The sequence below is a fragment of the Rhincodon typus genome, chromosome 40, assembly GCF_021869965.1.
Source record: "Rhincodon typus isolate 14 chromosome 40, sRhiTyp1.1, whole genome shotgun sequence".
Classification (NCBI taxonomy): Eukaryota; Metazoa; Chordata; class Chondrichthyes; order Orectolobiformes; family Rhincodontidae; genus Rhincodon; species Rhincodon typus.
Genome location: NC_063371.1, coordinates 2,099,158 through 2,117,417, shown reverse-complemented (window position 1 = coordinate 2,117,417; position 18,260 = coordinate 2,099,158). Strand labels below are relative to the sequence as shown.

The following is an 18,260-nucleotide window of genomic DNA, read 5'->3' as shown; positions in this document are numbered from 1 at the left end:
CTAGACCCTTCTTCAGAAGAAGGGTCTAGGCCCGAAACGTCAGCCTTCCTGCTCCTCTGATGCTGCTTGGCCCGCTGTGTTCATCCAGCTCTACACCTTGTTATCTCAGATTCTCCAGCATCTGCAGTTCCTACTATCTCTGCAATCAAGAGTTGATTTTAACATATTGAGATGCAAAGATGAAGAAGCACATCTAAGAAATTGGATTTCGCGTTTTAGAATGACAACAAAATTTAAGAAGAACAGTGACAAAGACAGCATAAAGTGGAGAAATGCTGAAGGCTGTGATGGAGAGATGGAAGTTTAAGGTGAGACAGGGACAGTCTCTGGAATAAAAAGAATGCACATCGTGTTGCAGTAGTACCAGACTGATTTAAATAAATTACTGCAGAAGATAAGATAGAAAGCAAAAGGTTTAGTAAAGTTTAAAATATACCAATAGTCCCTGCTTACTACTGAGGAAGCTGGCCTTTGTTCTTGCTTATATATTCCTGTTGTTCCTTCGCTTTCCTATCAAGCACTTCGGCAAGTGACTGCAGAGATTTGGAGCGTCGCACTGGCATTCTCCTTGCATTCTGAGCATTGTGCTTTACAAAATCAACATTAACACCTTTGACATGAATCTTGAAAAGAAAACAACAAGGAGATTGGTAACTGATAATTTACATTTTAAAAAATGCCAGAAAAGTGGACAATTGAAATCAGGAAATCTGAATTGAGACATCATTAGGTGCAAAAAGTAAAATGCTTGCATTTATACAATAACTTTCATGGCTTTATGATGCTTTAGACAATAAGTTGTTTTTTTTTTTTTTAAGTGCAATCACAAATTTGAAGGTGAATTTGGACCAAGTCTATCCTCACCTCTCTGCTGGCATCTTCCACTACTTCAGCACAACTCTCTGATTTTGGTGGACTTGGTGACAAGGATCTCTTTGGGCAAACACCTGACCCACATCTTGAGTGTGCTTTAAGATAATGTTGACTTTCAGAATGTTGGGGGGGTGAACTCTCCTAAGGACAAACAGCAAATGATTTGAAAAGAAAATGGAAAAGAAGCAAAATAGATCACGCTTCCTGTGTGTGCTTTGGAAAATCTAGCAATACATTACGAAGCTAATGCATCTGCAGTACAACGGACTCATTTTCATACATTTATATGCACAAAGTTCACACGTTAATTTCTCCTTCAGCACCATGAGCAACCCCATTGTCTTTTGCTCTTGGGACCATCACAACCTGTTCCACTTACTCCTCTTCTCCCTCTGTCAAGAGGAGAAAAACCATTATTTTCTAACCCCTTTCAGTTCTGAACAAAAGTCACATCAGACTTGAAACATTAACTCTCTCCATTGGTGCACCAGACCCAATGGGTTTTTCTGGCACCTTGTGTTTTATTTCAGATTTACAACATCCACAATATTTTCCTTACATTGTATAGTTCCTGCAACTGTATCTCATCCTGCAGGAAGTTAAGAGATGGGAGAGATGCAGCTCCATCCTTGTATGGAGGGAATTCAATTGGCTCCAAATAACAATTTCAATATTTAAAGTTCACTTTTGAAAAGTAAAATAAAATCTGTCAATCGAATGACCACATAATCTAAAAAGCAAAAAAAGCAGTGACACTGCTGTCCATTAGTCCCTTTATTCCGGATTTCAGAAAGTTGGAGGATTCTCCCCATGATGGCAGGAAAGGGATGAAGAAGCTTTCTTGCAGCCAGCAAAATTATTATTCAGGAAAAAAAGAATCAGCATACAAAAAATGTCTGTTCACAAATTTGGAAACAAAATGTTGTAAAACAGAAAAGTATGAAACATCAATGTGGTTTCAAAGATTTCACACAAATGTTAAAACTGCTTTCTAAACATGAATGAACATTCCTCACCACTTTCATGGCAAAATAAACTTATGAAGTATTTTGCAGTTTAGTCCAGAGTAATTTATTTGCTATTATTACTGGCATCTACCCAGCAATGTAGAAAGTTGTCCAGGAACATCCTGCACATAAAAAGCAGGACAAATCCAACAAAGCCAATTACTGCCCCATCAGTCTATCTCAATCATCAGTAAAGTGATGGAAGATGTCATCAACAGTGCTATCAAGCAGAATCTGCTCAGCAATAACCTGCTCAGTGATGCCTAGTTTGGGTTCCACCAGGGCCACTCAGCTCCTGACCTCATTACAGCCTTGGTTCAAACATGGACAAAAGGGCTGAATTCCAAAGATGAGGTGACAGTAATAGCATCAAGGCTGCATTTGACCACATGTGAAATCAAGGAGCCTGAGCAAAACTGAAATCAATGGATATCTGGGGGCAAACTCTCCACTCGTTGGTGTCATACATAGGAGGATGGTCGTGGTTGTTGGAGGTCAGAAATCTCAGCTCCAGGACATCTCTGCAGGAGTTCCTCAGTACCCTGAGGAACATGGTGTCTTAGGCCCAACTATCTTCAGCTCCTTCATCAATGACCTTCCCTTCATCATAAAGTCAGAAGTAGGGATGTTCGCTGATGATTGCACAATATTCAGCACCATTCATGACTCTTAAGATACTGAAGCAGTCCATGTTCAAATGCAACAAGATCTAGACAATATCCAGGCTTCGGCTGACAAGTGGCAATAACATTCAGGCCATGCAAATTCCAGGCTATGACCATCATCAATAACAGATAATCTAACCACTGTCCTTGTCCTTCAATGGTGTTACCATGACTGAATCCCCACAATCAACTAGATATGCCACATAAACACAGTGACTACAAGAGCAGGTACAGAGGCTAGGAATTATGTGGTGAGTAATTCACCTCCCGACTCCCCAAAGCCTGTCCGCCATCAACGAAGCACAAGTCAGGAGTGTGATGGAATACTACCCCCTTGCCTAGATAAAAGCAGTTTCAACAACACTCAAGAAGTTTGACACCATATAGGATAAAGCAGCCCACTTCATTGGCACTACATCCACAAGCATCCACTCCTTCCACCACTGATGCTCAATAGCAGCAGTGTGTACTATCTACAATATGTACTGTAGAAATTCAAAGATTCTCAGACAGCAACTTTCAAACTCACGACCACTTCAACCTCAAAGGACAAGGGCAGCACATACATGGGAACATTACCAGCTTCAAGTTCCCCTCTAAGCCACTCACCTTCCTGACTTGGAAATTTATCGCTGTTCCTTCACTGTTGCTGTGTCAAAATCTTGGAATTCCCTCCCTAATGGCATTATGGGTCAACCCACAGCAAGTGGACTGCAACGGTTGAAGAAGGCAGTTCACCACCACCTTCTCAAGGGCAACTCGGACGGCAATAAACGCTGACCAGCTAGCGATGCCCACATCCAACAAATGAATGAAAGTAAAATTAACAACCACACAAAAACAGACTATAAAACAGGTGCAGAATCCTAAGACATTGAAAATCTACAAATGTAACAAAAACACCAGAAGTCCTCAAGAGTCAGCCTGCATTTGTGAAGAACTGTGTCGGTCAAACAACTTTCCACCTCTTAGGATTATGAAAAGAGATCTTAAAATCTTGTCAACTTTTCAATCTCTGTTCATCAACGAATACAGCCTTATCTGCTCAGTATTTATAGATCTCCCTGACTTTGTTTTCCAAATAGGACTGTGTTGTCCTTCAAGTCTTATCTCCAACTGCAACTCTGTTTTGCCAAATTTCTCTACTGAACACACCAGGTTTTTTTTAACCTTACTCAAGGAGCTATTCCTCATAAGTGAATCATTATAGTGAGTCTATTTAACCACAGGAGTATTGCAACCAAGATGAGAGGCACCTTTGTAATTCTGACCGGGAATAATAAATGTTGCATACAGAAAACATGTTTTGTGCAAATTGGTCCGAACCGTCTTGTGCATTTGTCCTCAAGTCATTAGGAAACTCATCCCAATATTTTACTAACAGTGCAGTATTGTCTTCATGACGAGCTCAAGTCTACCTGTAACTGTGTCATCACTTTTGAAGGAATGGATTCATATTTCTGGGACTTCCAAAGCGCTTTAACAGGTTTGGGGCCACTCAGTTCTCGCTCTTGGTCCTTCTCCCTGCATTTCTTCTGTATCTCCCGCATGCGCCTCACATTCTCCTTTTCATGATCTTTCAGTTCTTTCTCTAAGGAGAAACGAGATTCCTGTGAATTGAAGTCCAAGAGTCCAGATTATCTAGCAAATGAGGAAAAAACCATCAGGAGGTCTACTGATTTTCATGAATCAAATTAACAAAGTCAGAAGTCACTCAACAACAGGTTTATTTGAAATCACAAACTTTCAGAGCGCTGCTCCTTCGTCAGGTGAAGTCACTTGGTTGGACTATAATCTGGTGTTGTGTGACTTCTGACTTTGTCCACCTCAGTCCAACACTGGCATCTCCACATCATCAAATTAACAAACCAGGCATTGAATTTTGACTGTTTTTCATGTGAGTTTTTGTAAATATTTTCATGTTAAGTGCTAGTGACCTTTCAGATAGAATTATGCAAACCATGAATTAGGAAGCCATTTGGTTCCAAGAGCCAGTTTCACCTTTCCTTAAGATCATGGCTGATTTCAGCAATGCCTCAACTCCAACTTCCTGTCGACCCCAAGACTCTTTGATTTCTTCTTTATTAATAATCTATCTACCTCAGTCTTAAAATTATTCAGTGACTCTGCCTTCACCACTCTCTAGAGAAGAGAATTCCACAGATTTACAACCCTCTGATGTAAAAAAATTCATCTCATCTGTCATACATTCGTGACTCCTTATTTTTAAACTGTGTCCCTTCGTTCTAGTCTCTCTTGCAGGTATCCTTTTAGTATCCACCCTGTCAAGTTCACTCAGGATTTCTCCTCATTCTTCTAAACTCCAGTGGACAAATAGAATCATAGAATCCCTACAGTGTGGAAACAGGCCCTTCGGCCCAACAAGTCCACACCAACCCTCGGAGCATCCCACCCCAGACCCATCCCCCTATAACCCACCTAATCTACACATCCCTGAACACTGTGGGCAATTTAGTATGGCCAATCCACCTAGCTTGCACATCTTTGGACTGTGGGAGGAAACCCACGCAGACACGGGGAGAATGTGCAAACTCCACACAGTCACCCGAGGGTAGAATCGAACCCGGGTCCCTGGTGCTGTGAGGCAGCAGTGCTAACCATTGAGCCACCGTGCTGCCCCAAAATTATCTAACCCATCCAAATTTTCCATATAAACAGAAATAAATCAAATGGATCTTCTCTGAATTGCTTCTAGTGCAATTATATCCAGTCCTAAATAAGAAGACTGTATACAATATTCTAGATATATGGTTTCTTCAATGCCCTGAAAATTATTGCAAAACATACCTTCTTTGATATTCCATTCTCCTCATAATGCTCCAGTTGAGGTTAAAACAGTATTTCAAAATGTTCACCACAAACTTCTTTCCTGTTGTCTTCTATGCCTCAATTTATAAAGTCCAATAATCTGTACACCACTTTTTCAACCTGCCATACCACTTTCAATGATTTGTGCACATATATCTCCAGTCCTTGTGCTCCTGTAGCCCCCTCCAAACTGCAACCTTTAGTTTATACTGCCCTTCCTCAATCTTCCCAGCAAAATATGTCATTCCATAGCTCCTTATTTCTGTGCTCCTCCAACTCTGGCCTCTTCTCCCTATTTCTATGCTCCTCGAATTCTGGCTACCTAGACTCTAAACACTGAAATTCCCTCTTTAAAACTATTTTCCCCTCCTCCCAGTAATCATCATGATCAGTGAGGTCAGTAAAAGATAGATATACTGTTTTTAATTGATGTCTGAGTCAAGACACAGCAGTTGCACAGTCGGAACCAAAAATACCTTGAAATCGTCACTGCAAAACTGGCTCCTGGTTTGCCAGAGCACTGTTTTATTCCATTCAACTGAGAAATCAGCCAACATAATCTACAAGCAACAGAACAATGGCTGCCAACAGCCTCTACTGTAAAGTAGATCTTAACATAAAAATAAAGCAGAGATAACAAGGTGTAGAGCTGGATGAACACCGCAGGACAAGCAGCGTCAGAGGAGCAGGAAAGCTGACATTTCCTGAAGAAGAGGCTAGGCCCGAAACGTCAGCTTTCCTGCTCCTCTGACGCTGCTTGGCCTGCTGTGTTCATCCAGCTCTACACCTTGTTATCTAATATTCTCCAGCATCTGCAGTTCCTACTATCTCTTATAAAAATAAAGCACATCAATACAATATCTCCACTTAATCCCAGAATTTAATTGTAGTTTTGGACTGGCAAGATTCCAATCCTGATTGATGCTAATTCATCAAAGTCATTCCCCAGAAACAACACAGTATACAGATCCATTTACTTTTTGGTGACAATGGTCGATGCAATGACGCTCCTTCCAGCTGCAGCAGCATGCCGACAGAGCCCCTTTGCCCTCTCTCCAGGATCTCTCTGGCATTCGAACGCACACGAGGACCTGGCCGCGATGGGCGGGCACTGTAGCATGAGGGGTACAAGGTGGGATCAGGGGCTAATGGTCCCAAAAGGAAGTCTAGTTTTAAGCTATTCCCTTCTAGCCGACCCCGAGCTGCAGACAAAAACAGAAGACAAAAATAAGTAGGCGTGTCGCTCTGCATGTACAACTTGTAAATTGATCATTCAGCCATGAGGATCTTCATGCTGAATTGATCATATCAGCTTCCAAAATTGTCACTGAACAATTACAAGAAGTGAAAACTATCATTACCCTTTCCCCTCTTTACTAAGCTCAGTTTTGCAGGCGTAGAACAACATTAGGTAAATTTGACTCTCATCACGGAGGAGAAATAGGAACTAATTTTCCAATGTCAAATCACAAAGTGCCTAATATTTGCTCCAAGATTGTCAAATTCTCAGTTAAACAATTGGTTGATTCATCACATTTCAAGATATCCTGCAAGATTATTGAGCGTGTTAAGTGTTATCACAAAGCTCCTGAGATCACTCACCGTACAACAAACCATGGTCAGGATAATTAATGATAAAACAATTATCACCTTTTCCCAGTCATCCTGTGAGATCAATTTTAGGAATAACTCAAAACAAAGGCACAAATCAGAATCAAATAAATATCATATCTGCTATTAATCAGGTACCGTGAAATATTCAATATTAGGCTAATAATTACGGAATATGAATATTCACTCACCCAATTACTTGCACCTAGTTCTCGACTGAATTTCATCCTAGTATTAATAGGATGTCCAATTATTATAAATATAACAAGACTTAAAACTTTCAGTTAGATTCCAACTTGTTATTTTCCCAAGTTTCTAGGAGTGTACTGCATCTGCACAACAACTCTGCTTGAGAAGTAACAAGGTAAAGACATTTTTCTTCATTTTGTTCTTTCAGACTTCCTTAATCCACGCACAGATTTCCAGTGCACAGAATGGGCAAAAGGGCAAGGATCATTGCATGCAGAAATACTTCTTTCAACTTTGTTTCCTCCCAGGTGAGAATAGGAAATTCAACCAACAACGTAAAAGGAAGATGGAAGCACTTCACTGGAAAACAGGTAAAGCCTCACCTGACAGCGGACGCTTGTAGAAATCTGGGAATAGTGTTGGGTCTGGTGGAATGGGACCAGATATCTTGGAGGGACCCTCGGACATCTTGGTTACCTAGCAATACAGAAACAGAGCTATGTCAAAATAGTTTAATTGAAAAAGAAGAAAAGGAGGAACATAGGAATAGGAGGCGGCCACTCAGTCCCTCAAGCCTGTTCTACCATTTAATTAGATTATGTCTGAACTGTGCCTCAATTCATTTTCCTGTTTGTTTCCTGACACTCAAAAACCTTGGCTTACAAAAGAAAATTCCAATTTCTGTGTTGAAAATATCGATTGATCTCCAGGGTTACCTTTTAGAAGAAAGAATTGAAGATTTATTCAACACTTCATACAAAACCATATATCCTGATTTCCTGTCTAAATGCTATAATTTTAAGATCATGCCTTTTTGGGTCCCCAGCAGACATAATAGATTCCCTGTAGCAATGTTATTGGATCTACCAGCTTGTTACTAATATAAATTCAACAAGAGATTCAAGAAAAACATTTATACTCAGAAAAGTGAAATTTGAGATCACATGAAATGATTAAGGTGAATAGGACAGATATATTTCAGAGAAAGACAGATACATGTATGAGGGAGAAAGGAATAGGAAGTCACACTGATAGGATGACAGGTGGGAGGAAGGGCATTTGGAGTAGAAACATCAATGTGAGCCTGAAAAAAAAAACTTCACTGTAAATTCTAGGTAACTCCACATAGCTTAAATCTCACCTGAGGCACAGGGCCCAAAATTGAATACAATACTTTGAGTGAACTCTTTACAACTAAAGGATCTGTTCCTCACTACGCTAACTTTAGATAAAGATTTCATTAATCTTGTTGGATTACTTCTAAAACCTGTTGACTAGTTTTGATCTGTGCACATGAACATCACACTCAAATTCCTTTGATTCTCCTTAACTCTTAATCTTTGAGTAAGTTGCCTTTTTTGATTTGTCTCTGGATCTACAGCATCAGCTAACACACCTAATTTGCCTTTAGTTTTAAGTTTTCTCTCTCATTCCCTTCCTGAATAGCAGAGTCATATTTGCTACTCCCCAATCCACAGGGCCAGTGCTAAAATCTAATAATACTGGAAAATCAAAACCAACACTTCTAATAATTTTGCAGCTCCTCTTTTTAAACCCTATGATGTCTTTACTATTTTAAACTAATTTAGTTCCTTACTCTCATTAAACCTTAGGTTTCCAAATATTTTGATTATTCCTCTTATGGCATCCATTATGAAGTCAGGTACAGAAAATATTTCAACATTTTGTTAATTTCATTGTAATTTCTCCTGTCTTTGACGTCAATTTTACTTCCACTGATCTCTTATAGCATTCTTAGAAAAGCTTTTACAAGCTTTCTCCCATTCTATTTTCATCCTCTACCACATTTTTGGTCAGGTTTTCCTGATTTTTAAAATCCTCTGGTTCATGCCATCCTTTTTGGTAACATTGCAAGCTGCTTCTTTGAATCTAATACAGCACTATATTAACTTCATTACTGTGCCATAAATGGGAGCGTTTTCCAGTGGTGTTTTATTCCTTGAAGGACTGTACATTCATTGGGAGGAAATTCTTCTTACACATTGCCATTGCTTATGCATTAATATATTTTTTATGTAATTTCCCAATCTACTTTAAACAACAAACCTATTTACAAAAGTGACTTTGCTTAATCCAAAGGCCTAGATAATCTGCACCACACTGAAATTTATTGTGATTTGATCATATCATTCCTCCTCAGAAAACCCTTACAGGACAGTGGTTGTCAAAGTATGGCTCCCAGACCACTGGTTGTCCACAAGGATCTTTCATCCACCAACTAGTTGAAAATGCAACACAATGGCTGGGGTCACACAAGGCAACAGGCTAAACTTTCATCTCCATCACTCATGTGACATCAGGCAACCAGACCACTCCCATGTACATAACACAAAACGTCACAAGTGCATGCAACAGCTAGTTTTATAAGAACAATTTATGTCACCAAGAAATTGGATTTTCAACATTTGTGGGGCTAAATGATAAGAGGAATAGCTGTATGAGGGCCAAATACAGCTATCTAGCATAGTCCTGCATGTCTACTCATTGGCATCTCATCAGAAGCAGTTTAATTCTTCCCATTAATTCTAACGAGTGTTTTTGCGGTGGGAAACACAGTGGTTGGGGTAGAACCGATGGGTAGTTCAAAGGGTCATTTGCCCCTCATAAGGAGCCTTGGACAACACAGTTCAAGAACCCACTCTTCTAACCCTGTTTGATTGCTGGGTCTAAAAACCTGTTCCCATCTTGGTTCCTTGCGAGAATCAGTGCTGGAGTTATTGGGCTGGAAAACACTTTTGCAGTGTTGGGCAGAGCCTACCATTGTCAGAATCCAGTGTATCACTAGGGAGACAAGTTGCAATCAGCAGTAGTCTGGTTAGGACTCCTGTTTGCTTGGGGAGGAACGGAAGACAGGCTGGAATCAGTAAGGGGCCTCCAATGTAAGCCCTAAAGGATTCACAATCAGGACCACCCCAGCTGGGAATACAACCAAAAAGCGCAACAGCCACTAACTCACCTTCTTCCAACTTTCCAACCGTCCCCGGGCATGCGTACGCCACTTTGAAGACACGCAAACGCAACGTCATTGCGTCACCTCCGTCACCACGGCAACCGCGTCCTTCACGTGGTCCCGCCATAAATCATGCTCTGTAATATTGGCTACTTCTGCCTTTGACTGTCAAAATGCATGACATATTCATTGAGTTTCTACGTGATAATCGGGATCTTATACCGAATCTCACTGTGAATATTAGCATATAGTATTCGGTTTCAGTGTCAACATCAGGGTGTTATATCAAGCTTCACTGTGAATATCAGCCTATAGTATTATCGGGATAATTAATACTCATGGAGTCTCACCGTGAGTGACAGGGAAATGCTCACTGTGTATCAGACACTTCTTTAGTTTCACCTCACGATATTCCTTTATCCCTCACGTTCTCCAAAGGCAGACACTTTCTTTACCCTAGAGACCGAGGAAAAAGGCATTTTCGGCAGGCTTTTAAAATGCAGAATACTCCCAAGCCCAATCATTCATTTCCCATCACACTCAGAAGTTATATTCATCATTAAGGCTAAGTAAGACTAGTTGTCTAGGCGCTATACAATAGATTGTAAGGTCAGGTAGTCATTCATAATATTATTGAATGATCGTGAGTTAAGATAATGCTAAGGCAGGCTGTGCATCGTCCATGGATTAACCGTTTTTTAACCACATAATTTATTTTACCAGTTGATGTATCTCTCCTGTTCACTTCCCCACCACTGTCCCCACTTGGATCCTTTTACTGTGAAGCATGTCACACAGAGACATCGTTTACAAAAGGTCGCTTCAGACTTAGACAGAGTAGGAGACACGCTGTTCATTCATTATGTTCTTCTCCATTTTGAGTTGATACGTTAGCAGCTCCTCATTGTCATGTCAAACACTCAGACAGATTAGCAGATGACAGACTGCACACAGAAATAGAATTAATATTCTGAAAGTCTTTATTTTTGTTTCCATTCCTCTTTAGGTGGTTAAAAACACTGTATATCTTTGGAACAATGTTTCAATGGGTGATTCTTGTACTTCTCCCAAACTGGGAATGGGAGCAGACAGAGGGCCAGATAGTAGTCACATGTGCACCTGGCTATGTGGCACAAGTTTGCCTTGGGTCCTGAATGGTAAGGAAAAACTGTTCAGAAATGGCCATCATAGAGTGGAATTCAACAATTTTTTTTTTAAACAAAAGAGGTTCTAGAAATAGCTAATTTTCTAAATAGCTATTTTTCCCCAGATCAGCAATGCCTTATGGGTAGGGTCATATTGAGAAGTTTCATGGTTCCAACACAGAAAAGGTAGTACATTATGTTATGATTACAATAAACATTATGTGAGACAAACTCACTCTTTACAGTTTCAGATCCATTGCAGTATTTTTTGTAATTAAACAATCCCAGGTTTTCTACAGAAAGATTACATCCACTACCTCTCCACAACTCTACCTCACTCTCCTCCTTTTAGGCACTCCTTAAAAACAAACTCTTTGGCAAATCTTTTGGTCCTCTAATCTAATTTCACCTTGTGTGATTTGGTGACTCATTTTATTTAATAATACTTCTGTCAGATACATTGAGACATATCATTACATTAATGGTGCTATATAAATATGTTGTTTGCATTTCTATAATAGCAGTCCAAACATGATCAACAAGAAACCCATTCCTCCACCCTTTCAAATAAACTGTTGAATCAAAGACCCTCTGCGCAAAATATTAATGAGGCACTGACACTCCCTGTGCCACAGTACTGAAGGGCATTATTCATGAAGCCCTGCATTGCCAGAGATGCAATGAGAGCATACTGTACTGCTAGAGATTTAGTACTGAGGGAGCACTGTCAGAGTACTATCAGTTTTGATAAAATGTTATACTGCCATAAGTGCAGGATTACCAAATGTGCCAACATTCGGATGAGATATTCAACCAAGGCACCATTACCCCCTCAGGGAAAGATCCCATGTGAAAGATCTCATGGTACTATTTTGAGGGAAATCAGGGAGTTCTCCCTAGTGACAGTCCAATATTTATCCGTCAACTAATAGCCAACCTGTTCAGTTATCGGATTGTTGTTTGTAAGAGGTTGCTGTGCACAAATTGGCCAACATATTTCCCAACACTATAACGGTGACTACAATTCAAAAATTAGCTGTGAACTGCTTTAAGGCTTCCTGAAGTTTTGAAAGATTGTAAAGAAATGGAAGTCTTTCTTTCTTTCCTCAGAATAGACATTTTCCTTCCAGGGGAGGTACAATATATGCTGTAGATTGCCCTCTTCCCCTGGTAACCCTAACGTTAGGTGTCATTCACTTAAAGAATTTGTAAGTGCCTAGCATCTTGCTTTATTTATGGCCCTACACTTCCCCTTGTCAGTGTTCTGAACATACATAAATCTCTGTCAGTTAAACTTACTTGAAGGACACTCCACGATCCCATCAATGCAGCTCCATCTGTAATGGATCATTGGATTGCAACCTTCTCCTACTCGTGTCTTGTAGCAGCACTGATGCTGAAGGCAGCACCTTGGAACAGAGAGGTAGTAACACTAATTCAGAAGATGCATTCACATTAGAGGAATGATGAGTTTAACTTGGGCATCAATGAATCAGAACATTACAGACAGAAATTTACAATGATGAAGGAGAATGATAGTCAGAATTCATACAACACTGTAATGGGTATAAAAGATCCATGATGAGACACTCCATTGCCAAACTGCTTTTTACTTTACTAATCAAACAACGGCAGACCTTCATACACTTGGTTGAAAGGGTGAAAACGTTATTTAAATCACAGTACTTTTCCCACCATTCTCCTTCAACTCTATATCCATGGCTGGCTAAATGTGTGGGACTGATTGCAGCACCATGACTGTATCGTTCTGTAATTGCAGAGAATATTACTACATAAGGATGCTAACAACAGAAGTAAAGCAGGCCTTTTACTCATCAGTAAGCCTACAAAACTTCAAACTTTCCTGCCACTATTAAAATCTGCAGGCCTTCAAAATTAACACTGAATTATTCCTAATCCATTACCACATGATTTACTCAATCATTTCTCTAATCTCTCCAAAATTTTCTCCAGTGCCTTTTATCAAGGGTATTCAATTTTTTTTAGAAAAGCAATTTTTTTCTTATTTCTAAACATACTTGACTTTTATTTGCATTTTAATTTATATCCATAATCCTTTTTGCTGTTTTGTGAGATTTCAAGTATCCAGGTGTCAGAATGATCTTAATTCTGAGCCTGTCAGGTACTTGGAACCATTCTTAATTTAACAGGCTTCTCCGAAATTTTCAAATGTCATTTCATGGGATGTTGGCATTGTTAGTAAAGCTCGTATTGTTGATCATCCCCTAGTGCCCTTGAACTGAAGAGCTTGCAAGGCTATTGGGGTAGTTAAAAGTCAGCATGTTTAGAATTTATGTGAAACAAATCAGGTAAGGATAGCAGATTTCTCTTCATAAAGGATATGGGTGAACTAGCTGTGGGGTTTGAACCAATGCCTTTGACTGTAACATGGGACATTACCACTACACTGCCATCTCCCTTTCACATTCGGCTGAGGTTTTTGTTCTATTTTGCCTTTCTATCAGATTGCATGGCTGCATGTAACTGGGAATGGTGCAATGTTCTGCAGACGTTGAACTGTGCCAGGATAAGGCAGGTTCAATAGGTTAGCTTGTATTCTTCTGTCCTTTTTCATATGTTTAAAATTTATTCTAGTGGCTCAATGTTATTGTCTGAATAGGGGGAACATAGCTTTAAACCCTAGCGAACTAGATTTAAACATACAATCCAGTTGGTCCCTTGGTGTAGTGTGAAAGGGGACTGCGTTGTTGGATTTTCAGTTAGATACAAAAGATCCTCAAGCACTATTCAAAGAAAAATTAATCAAGGGCTTTCTTCTGGGTAACACCATCAGAACCACTTGATAAGTCATTTGTCACATTCCTGTCTGTGGGATGTTGCTGTGTGCAGTGCTGTTTGACTGAATCGAAAAGCAAATTCTTTGTGAAGCACTCCGAGACATCTCGAGGATGTGAAAGCTGCATCATGATCACTTTTTCATCCTCACTGCCAGGAACTGCAGTACCTACCAATCAATAAAGTCCACCGGCTTTCCAATCACAATCCGCCTCTTCTTGCGGGTGCAGTGACAACCATAAGGAACAAAGTCAAATTTAAAATTGTCACGACCTAAACATCGCAGCATGTGTGAAATGCTTCTCATTCTTCCAGCATAATCATCAGTGCCACCTACACACAAATGGAGAAGAGACTGAGCAACAGTTGAGGAGGGTGTCTTACCATCAAGACAATCCAATTAACAGGGAGGACTTTCATTGGGACTGTTCTTAAAGAGGACTTCTACAATTTGAATTCCGTGAAAAAAGGCTCATCACTTTCAGGATCTTTTTATAAGGGATAAATGTCCTCATCCAGATATATTTTAAAGAGGATTTTTCATTACCAGGATCCCCTTTTCAAAGAAGCAGGTCTCCTCCCGAAGCCCCAGAGCTAAAGCCCTGTCCGGGGATGTTTGAAACACTTCTTGTAACAAAGAGCCTGGGACTCCCAGCTCCTGTTCTTAACTGGGTGTCTAACACTCACCACTGAGAGATAAAGAGGAAAGAAACAGGACACAAGATGTCAGTAGCTGTTCCATGGAGCTTCAACCCATCACCGTCATGGCATCCCAGGCCATAGCAACATGGCATGAGAGAGAATGTTAGCCCATAGCGACAGACCATGGAAATTCTCGTCCAAAGCAGCAGAACACGAGAACCCTGAGCCATAGGAACAAAGCATCCACATTCCATGTCCACAGCAACAGAGCAGGAACATCACAGCTCATAGCAACAGAGTACAACCGCCTTCAATGTGCTGTGAACAGTTTGAAGCAAAGTGGCTTGCAGTCTTAAATTTGAACTGCCATTGCTACTACCAATGGGGAATTTGGAGATTTAAATTCTAACTCAGGGTGAAGGGAAGCTGTGTGTTCTATATGAAAGATGCACTGCAGGAATTTAACAAGGCTCCTCAGACAAAACCTTCCAAACCCATGATCGCAACCATCTAGAAGGACAAGGGCGGAAGACACATGGAACCACTTGTGAGTTCCCCTCCAAGTCACTCACCATCCTAATATGGAAATATCACCATTCCTTCTGTGTCATTTCTGGGTCAAAATCCTGGAATTCCCTCCCTAATGGCATTGTGGAACTACCCACAGCACATTGAATAAAGCAGTCCAAGAAGGCAGTTCACCACCACATTTTCAAGGGCAACTAGGGATGGGCAATAAACGTTGGCCCAGCCGGAGATGCCCAAAACTCATTTATGACTGAATACAATTTTTTTTAAAATGACACGGTGGGAACAAATTTATGGAAAGGTTTGAAGATTAATATGCAGTCTGTTGATGTGGCAGCCTTCAATAAAATATACAACAGCAACAAATGAGCAATTCATACAAATTACACATGCAGAAAAAAAAAAATGAGCATTCGAGGCCATAGCAATGTAACATGATCATTTCCAGAGCCATAGCAATGGAGAAGACATTTGCACGTATTCTCTTTTCACCAGCAGCCATTGCAACTTGAGCAAGGCGCCAACATGAGGCACATTCCCTGCCTAACATCTTCTCAGAACAAGAACTGTGTGAGGTTTTTCAGTGATCCAATTTACACATAGACAGAAATAATGTCCTTTCTGCTGTCTAAGGAGCTGAGGCACAAACACAATGTTTGCTCAATGTACCATTCCAGGATGACGAAGATCAGGTCACCAGAGGGCATTACTGCAGCACTTGTGGGGTTTGGTGGGGGCAACTGATTAATCATGTTCTCCAGAAATAGAGTCAGTAAACTATACTGAAAGTTTGCAGAGTGCAAAAGCCAATGTTCACATTGTTTTTCAATTTGGAGCTTGCCAGCCTTGGATGAAACCTGAATAAAAATCTCAGGAAGTTTCCTGAACGCAAAGACCAAATATTACCAGGTTGGCAAAGGTATGTACAAATATGAATTACAAAAATGAAAAATTACAGGAGCAACTGTAAAGTCTACCTTAATATTTTCAATAAAGATTTAAAACAAAAAAAAGTCACAGCCAAGGCTGTAGCAACAGGGAACACAAGCATCCCAGGCCATGTATATAACAATTGTTACTGTGTACAGGATTGCTAGGACATGAAATGTACTACTAGAAAGATTGGCGTATACAGAATTTGTAAGATGGAATTGGATAAATGATTAACTATGAATCTTTATTAGGCTTTATGATAAGTTTAACATAGTAAACAAATTGTTGGTCATGTTAATACAATATATGAAACAAATAAATTACAGACACTGTGAGGTACTGAGGAGGGGGAAAATAACCTGGATTCTTTCTATTAGGAGACAGTCACACCACTTAGGATAGGGTCTCATGATTTGGTCATTGGTCAGGGACAAGAGTGTCTGACTATGAGTGAGGCAGATAAGGAATCAGAGATGAATCTCAACTTCAGTAATCTTCCAATAGGTTTGAAGATCTTTCAGCTTGCTCAGATGAAAATAGGGGCTTCAGAGTGGATGAGATAATAATGGTACTGTGTTACAGGAAACCAGTCAAGTGGGAAGAGTGACAAGAGATGCAGTGGTAGTGGGGATAGTAGATCACGGGAGATGAATGAGGGAGGAATCTCATACAGACTTATAAAATTCTAACAGGACTGGACAAGGTAGATGCAGGGACGATGCTCCCAATGGTGGATTTGTCCAGAACCAGAGGTCACAGTATGAGGATTCGGGGTAGATGACTTAGGACGGAAATGAGAAGGCATTTCTTCATTCAGAGACTGATGAGCCTGTGGAATTCATTACCACAGGAAGTAGTTGATGTCAAAACATTGAATGTATTCAAGAGGCAACTATATATAGCACTTGGGGCGAATGGGACCAAAGGTTACGGGGAGAAAGCAGGATTAGGCGATTGAGTTGGACGATCAGCCATGATCATGAAGAAAGGGGGGGTGCACTCGAAGGGCCAAATGGCCTTATCCTGCTCCTGTTTTCTATGTTTCTTTGTGACACCATCTTCTGCAGCGAAGTGCGAGAATTTAGACAGCTGTGTTGCTTGTCCAATTCCAGGGTTTGGGACATGGCGGGGCTGGAGAGAAACTTGCTGTGGGAGGGAGAGGATCCAGTTGCTGTGGTCCATGTAGGTACCAATGATATAGGTAGAAAAATAAGCATAGGAAAACAGTTCTTCACAGAAAGTATGAGGCGCTAGACACTCAACCTGATCTATGTGCAAAATGGTTCAGGTCACATAAAATTAAAGAGATAAACAAAAGAGTTTAAAGACCAATGTGGGAGAAGTGGGTTTCAGTTTGTGGAGTGCTAGCACCAGGACTGGGGAAAGTGGAGGCTGTATCGTTGGTACGGTCTACATAATGCTGGGACCAGTGTCCTTGTGAATCATATAACTGATGAAGGAGAGAGGTTTTTAAATGAAATGGTCAAGTCAAGGAATCAAATGTGGAAAGGTGTGCTGTGTTAACAAATGGAAGCAAGGTATGAGAGGAAAACAGTGATTTTAGAGAATGGCAGGAAGGGACAGAGGTAATAAAAGAAGACGAGGAATACAGCAACAATCAAGCTACTTTCTACAAAGATCAGAAAAAGACAAGACGAAAGGCACTGTATCATCATGAATGTTGCATGCATTAATACATTGACAGCATATATTGAAGTAAATAAAGATGATCCAACAGCCATTTATGGAAACATGGCTGCAAGGATTGGATGGATCCCGAATACTGCAATAGTTAGAGAAAATCTTGGTTCAAGAGATTAGAACATGTACAAGATAAAATAATGGATGCTTGTAAAAAAACGGCAACAATAATCATGGGTGATTTTAATCTACGTAAAAACTGTAAAATTCCCTTTAGCAGTCATTACCTTGATAAGGAGGTCATACAGTGTTTTTGTATAGTTTGTTACAGCACATTTTGAACCAACCAGAAAACATGTTATATTAGACTGGATAACAAGTTGTGGAGCTGGATGAACACAGCAGGCCA

At 40.3% G+C, this 18,260-nt stretch overlaps 2 protein-coding genes across 4 annotated transcripts in view; both read right to left on the bottom strand.

Annotated features, from left to right (window-relative positions):
• Positions 1-187: 187 nt before the first annotated feature.
• enkd1 (enkurin domain containing 1) lies at positions 188-10,254 on the bottom strand. The gene is made up of 6 exons (XM_048618703.1): positions 10,152-10,254; positions 7,558-7,651; positions 6,352-6,576; positions 3,964-4,136; positions 865-1,014; positions 188-623 (listed from the first exon to the last, which is right to left on the bottom strand). Exons 2-6 carry the CDS (start codon positions 7,640-7,642, stop codon positions 453-455), a joined length of 804 nt encoding a protein of 267 aa, XP_048474660.1. The 5' UTR covers positions 7,643-7,651; positions 10,152-10,254; the 3' UTR covers positions 188-452.
• Positions 10,255-11,112: 858 nt separating this feature from the next.
• ikbkb (inhibitor of nuclear factor kappa B kinase subunit beta) overlaps positions 11,113-18,260 on the bottom strand; it is a 68,427-nt gene continuing 61,279 nt past the window's right edge. For all 3 annotated transcript variants that reach the window (XM_048618701.1, XM_048618700.1, XM_048618699.1), the window contains exons 22-23: positions 12,590-12,699; positions 11,113-11,295 (exon numbers count right to left, since the gene is read on the bottom strand). In XM_048618701.1, the coding sequence (XP_048474658.1) occupies positions 12,613-12,699 (87 nt within the window). In that variant the 3' untranslated portion in view covers positions 11,113-11,295; positions 12,590-12,612. The remainder of the gene's footprint in view (positions 11,296-12,589; positions 12,700-18,260) is intronic.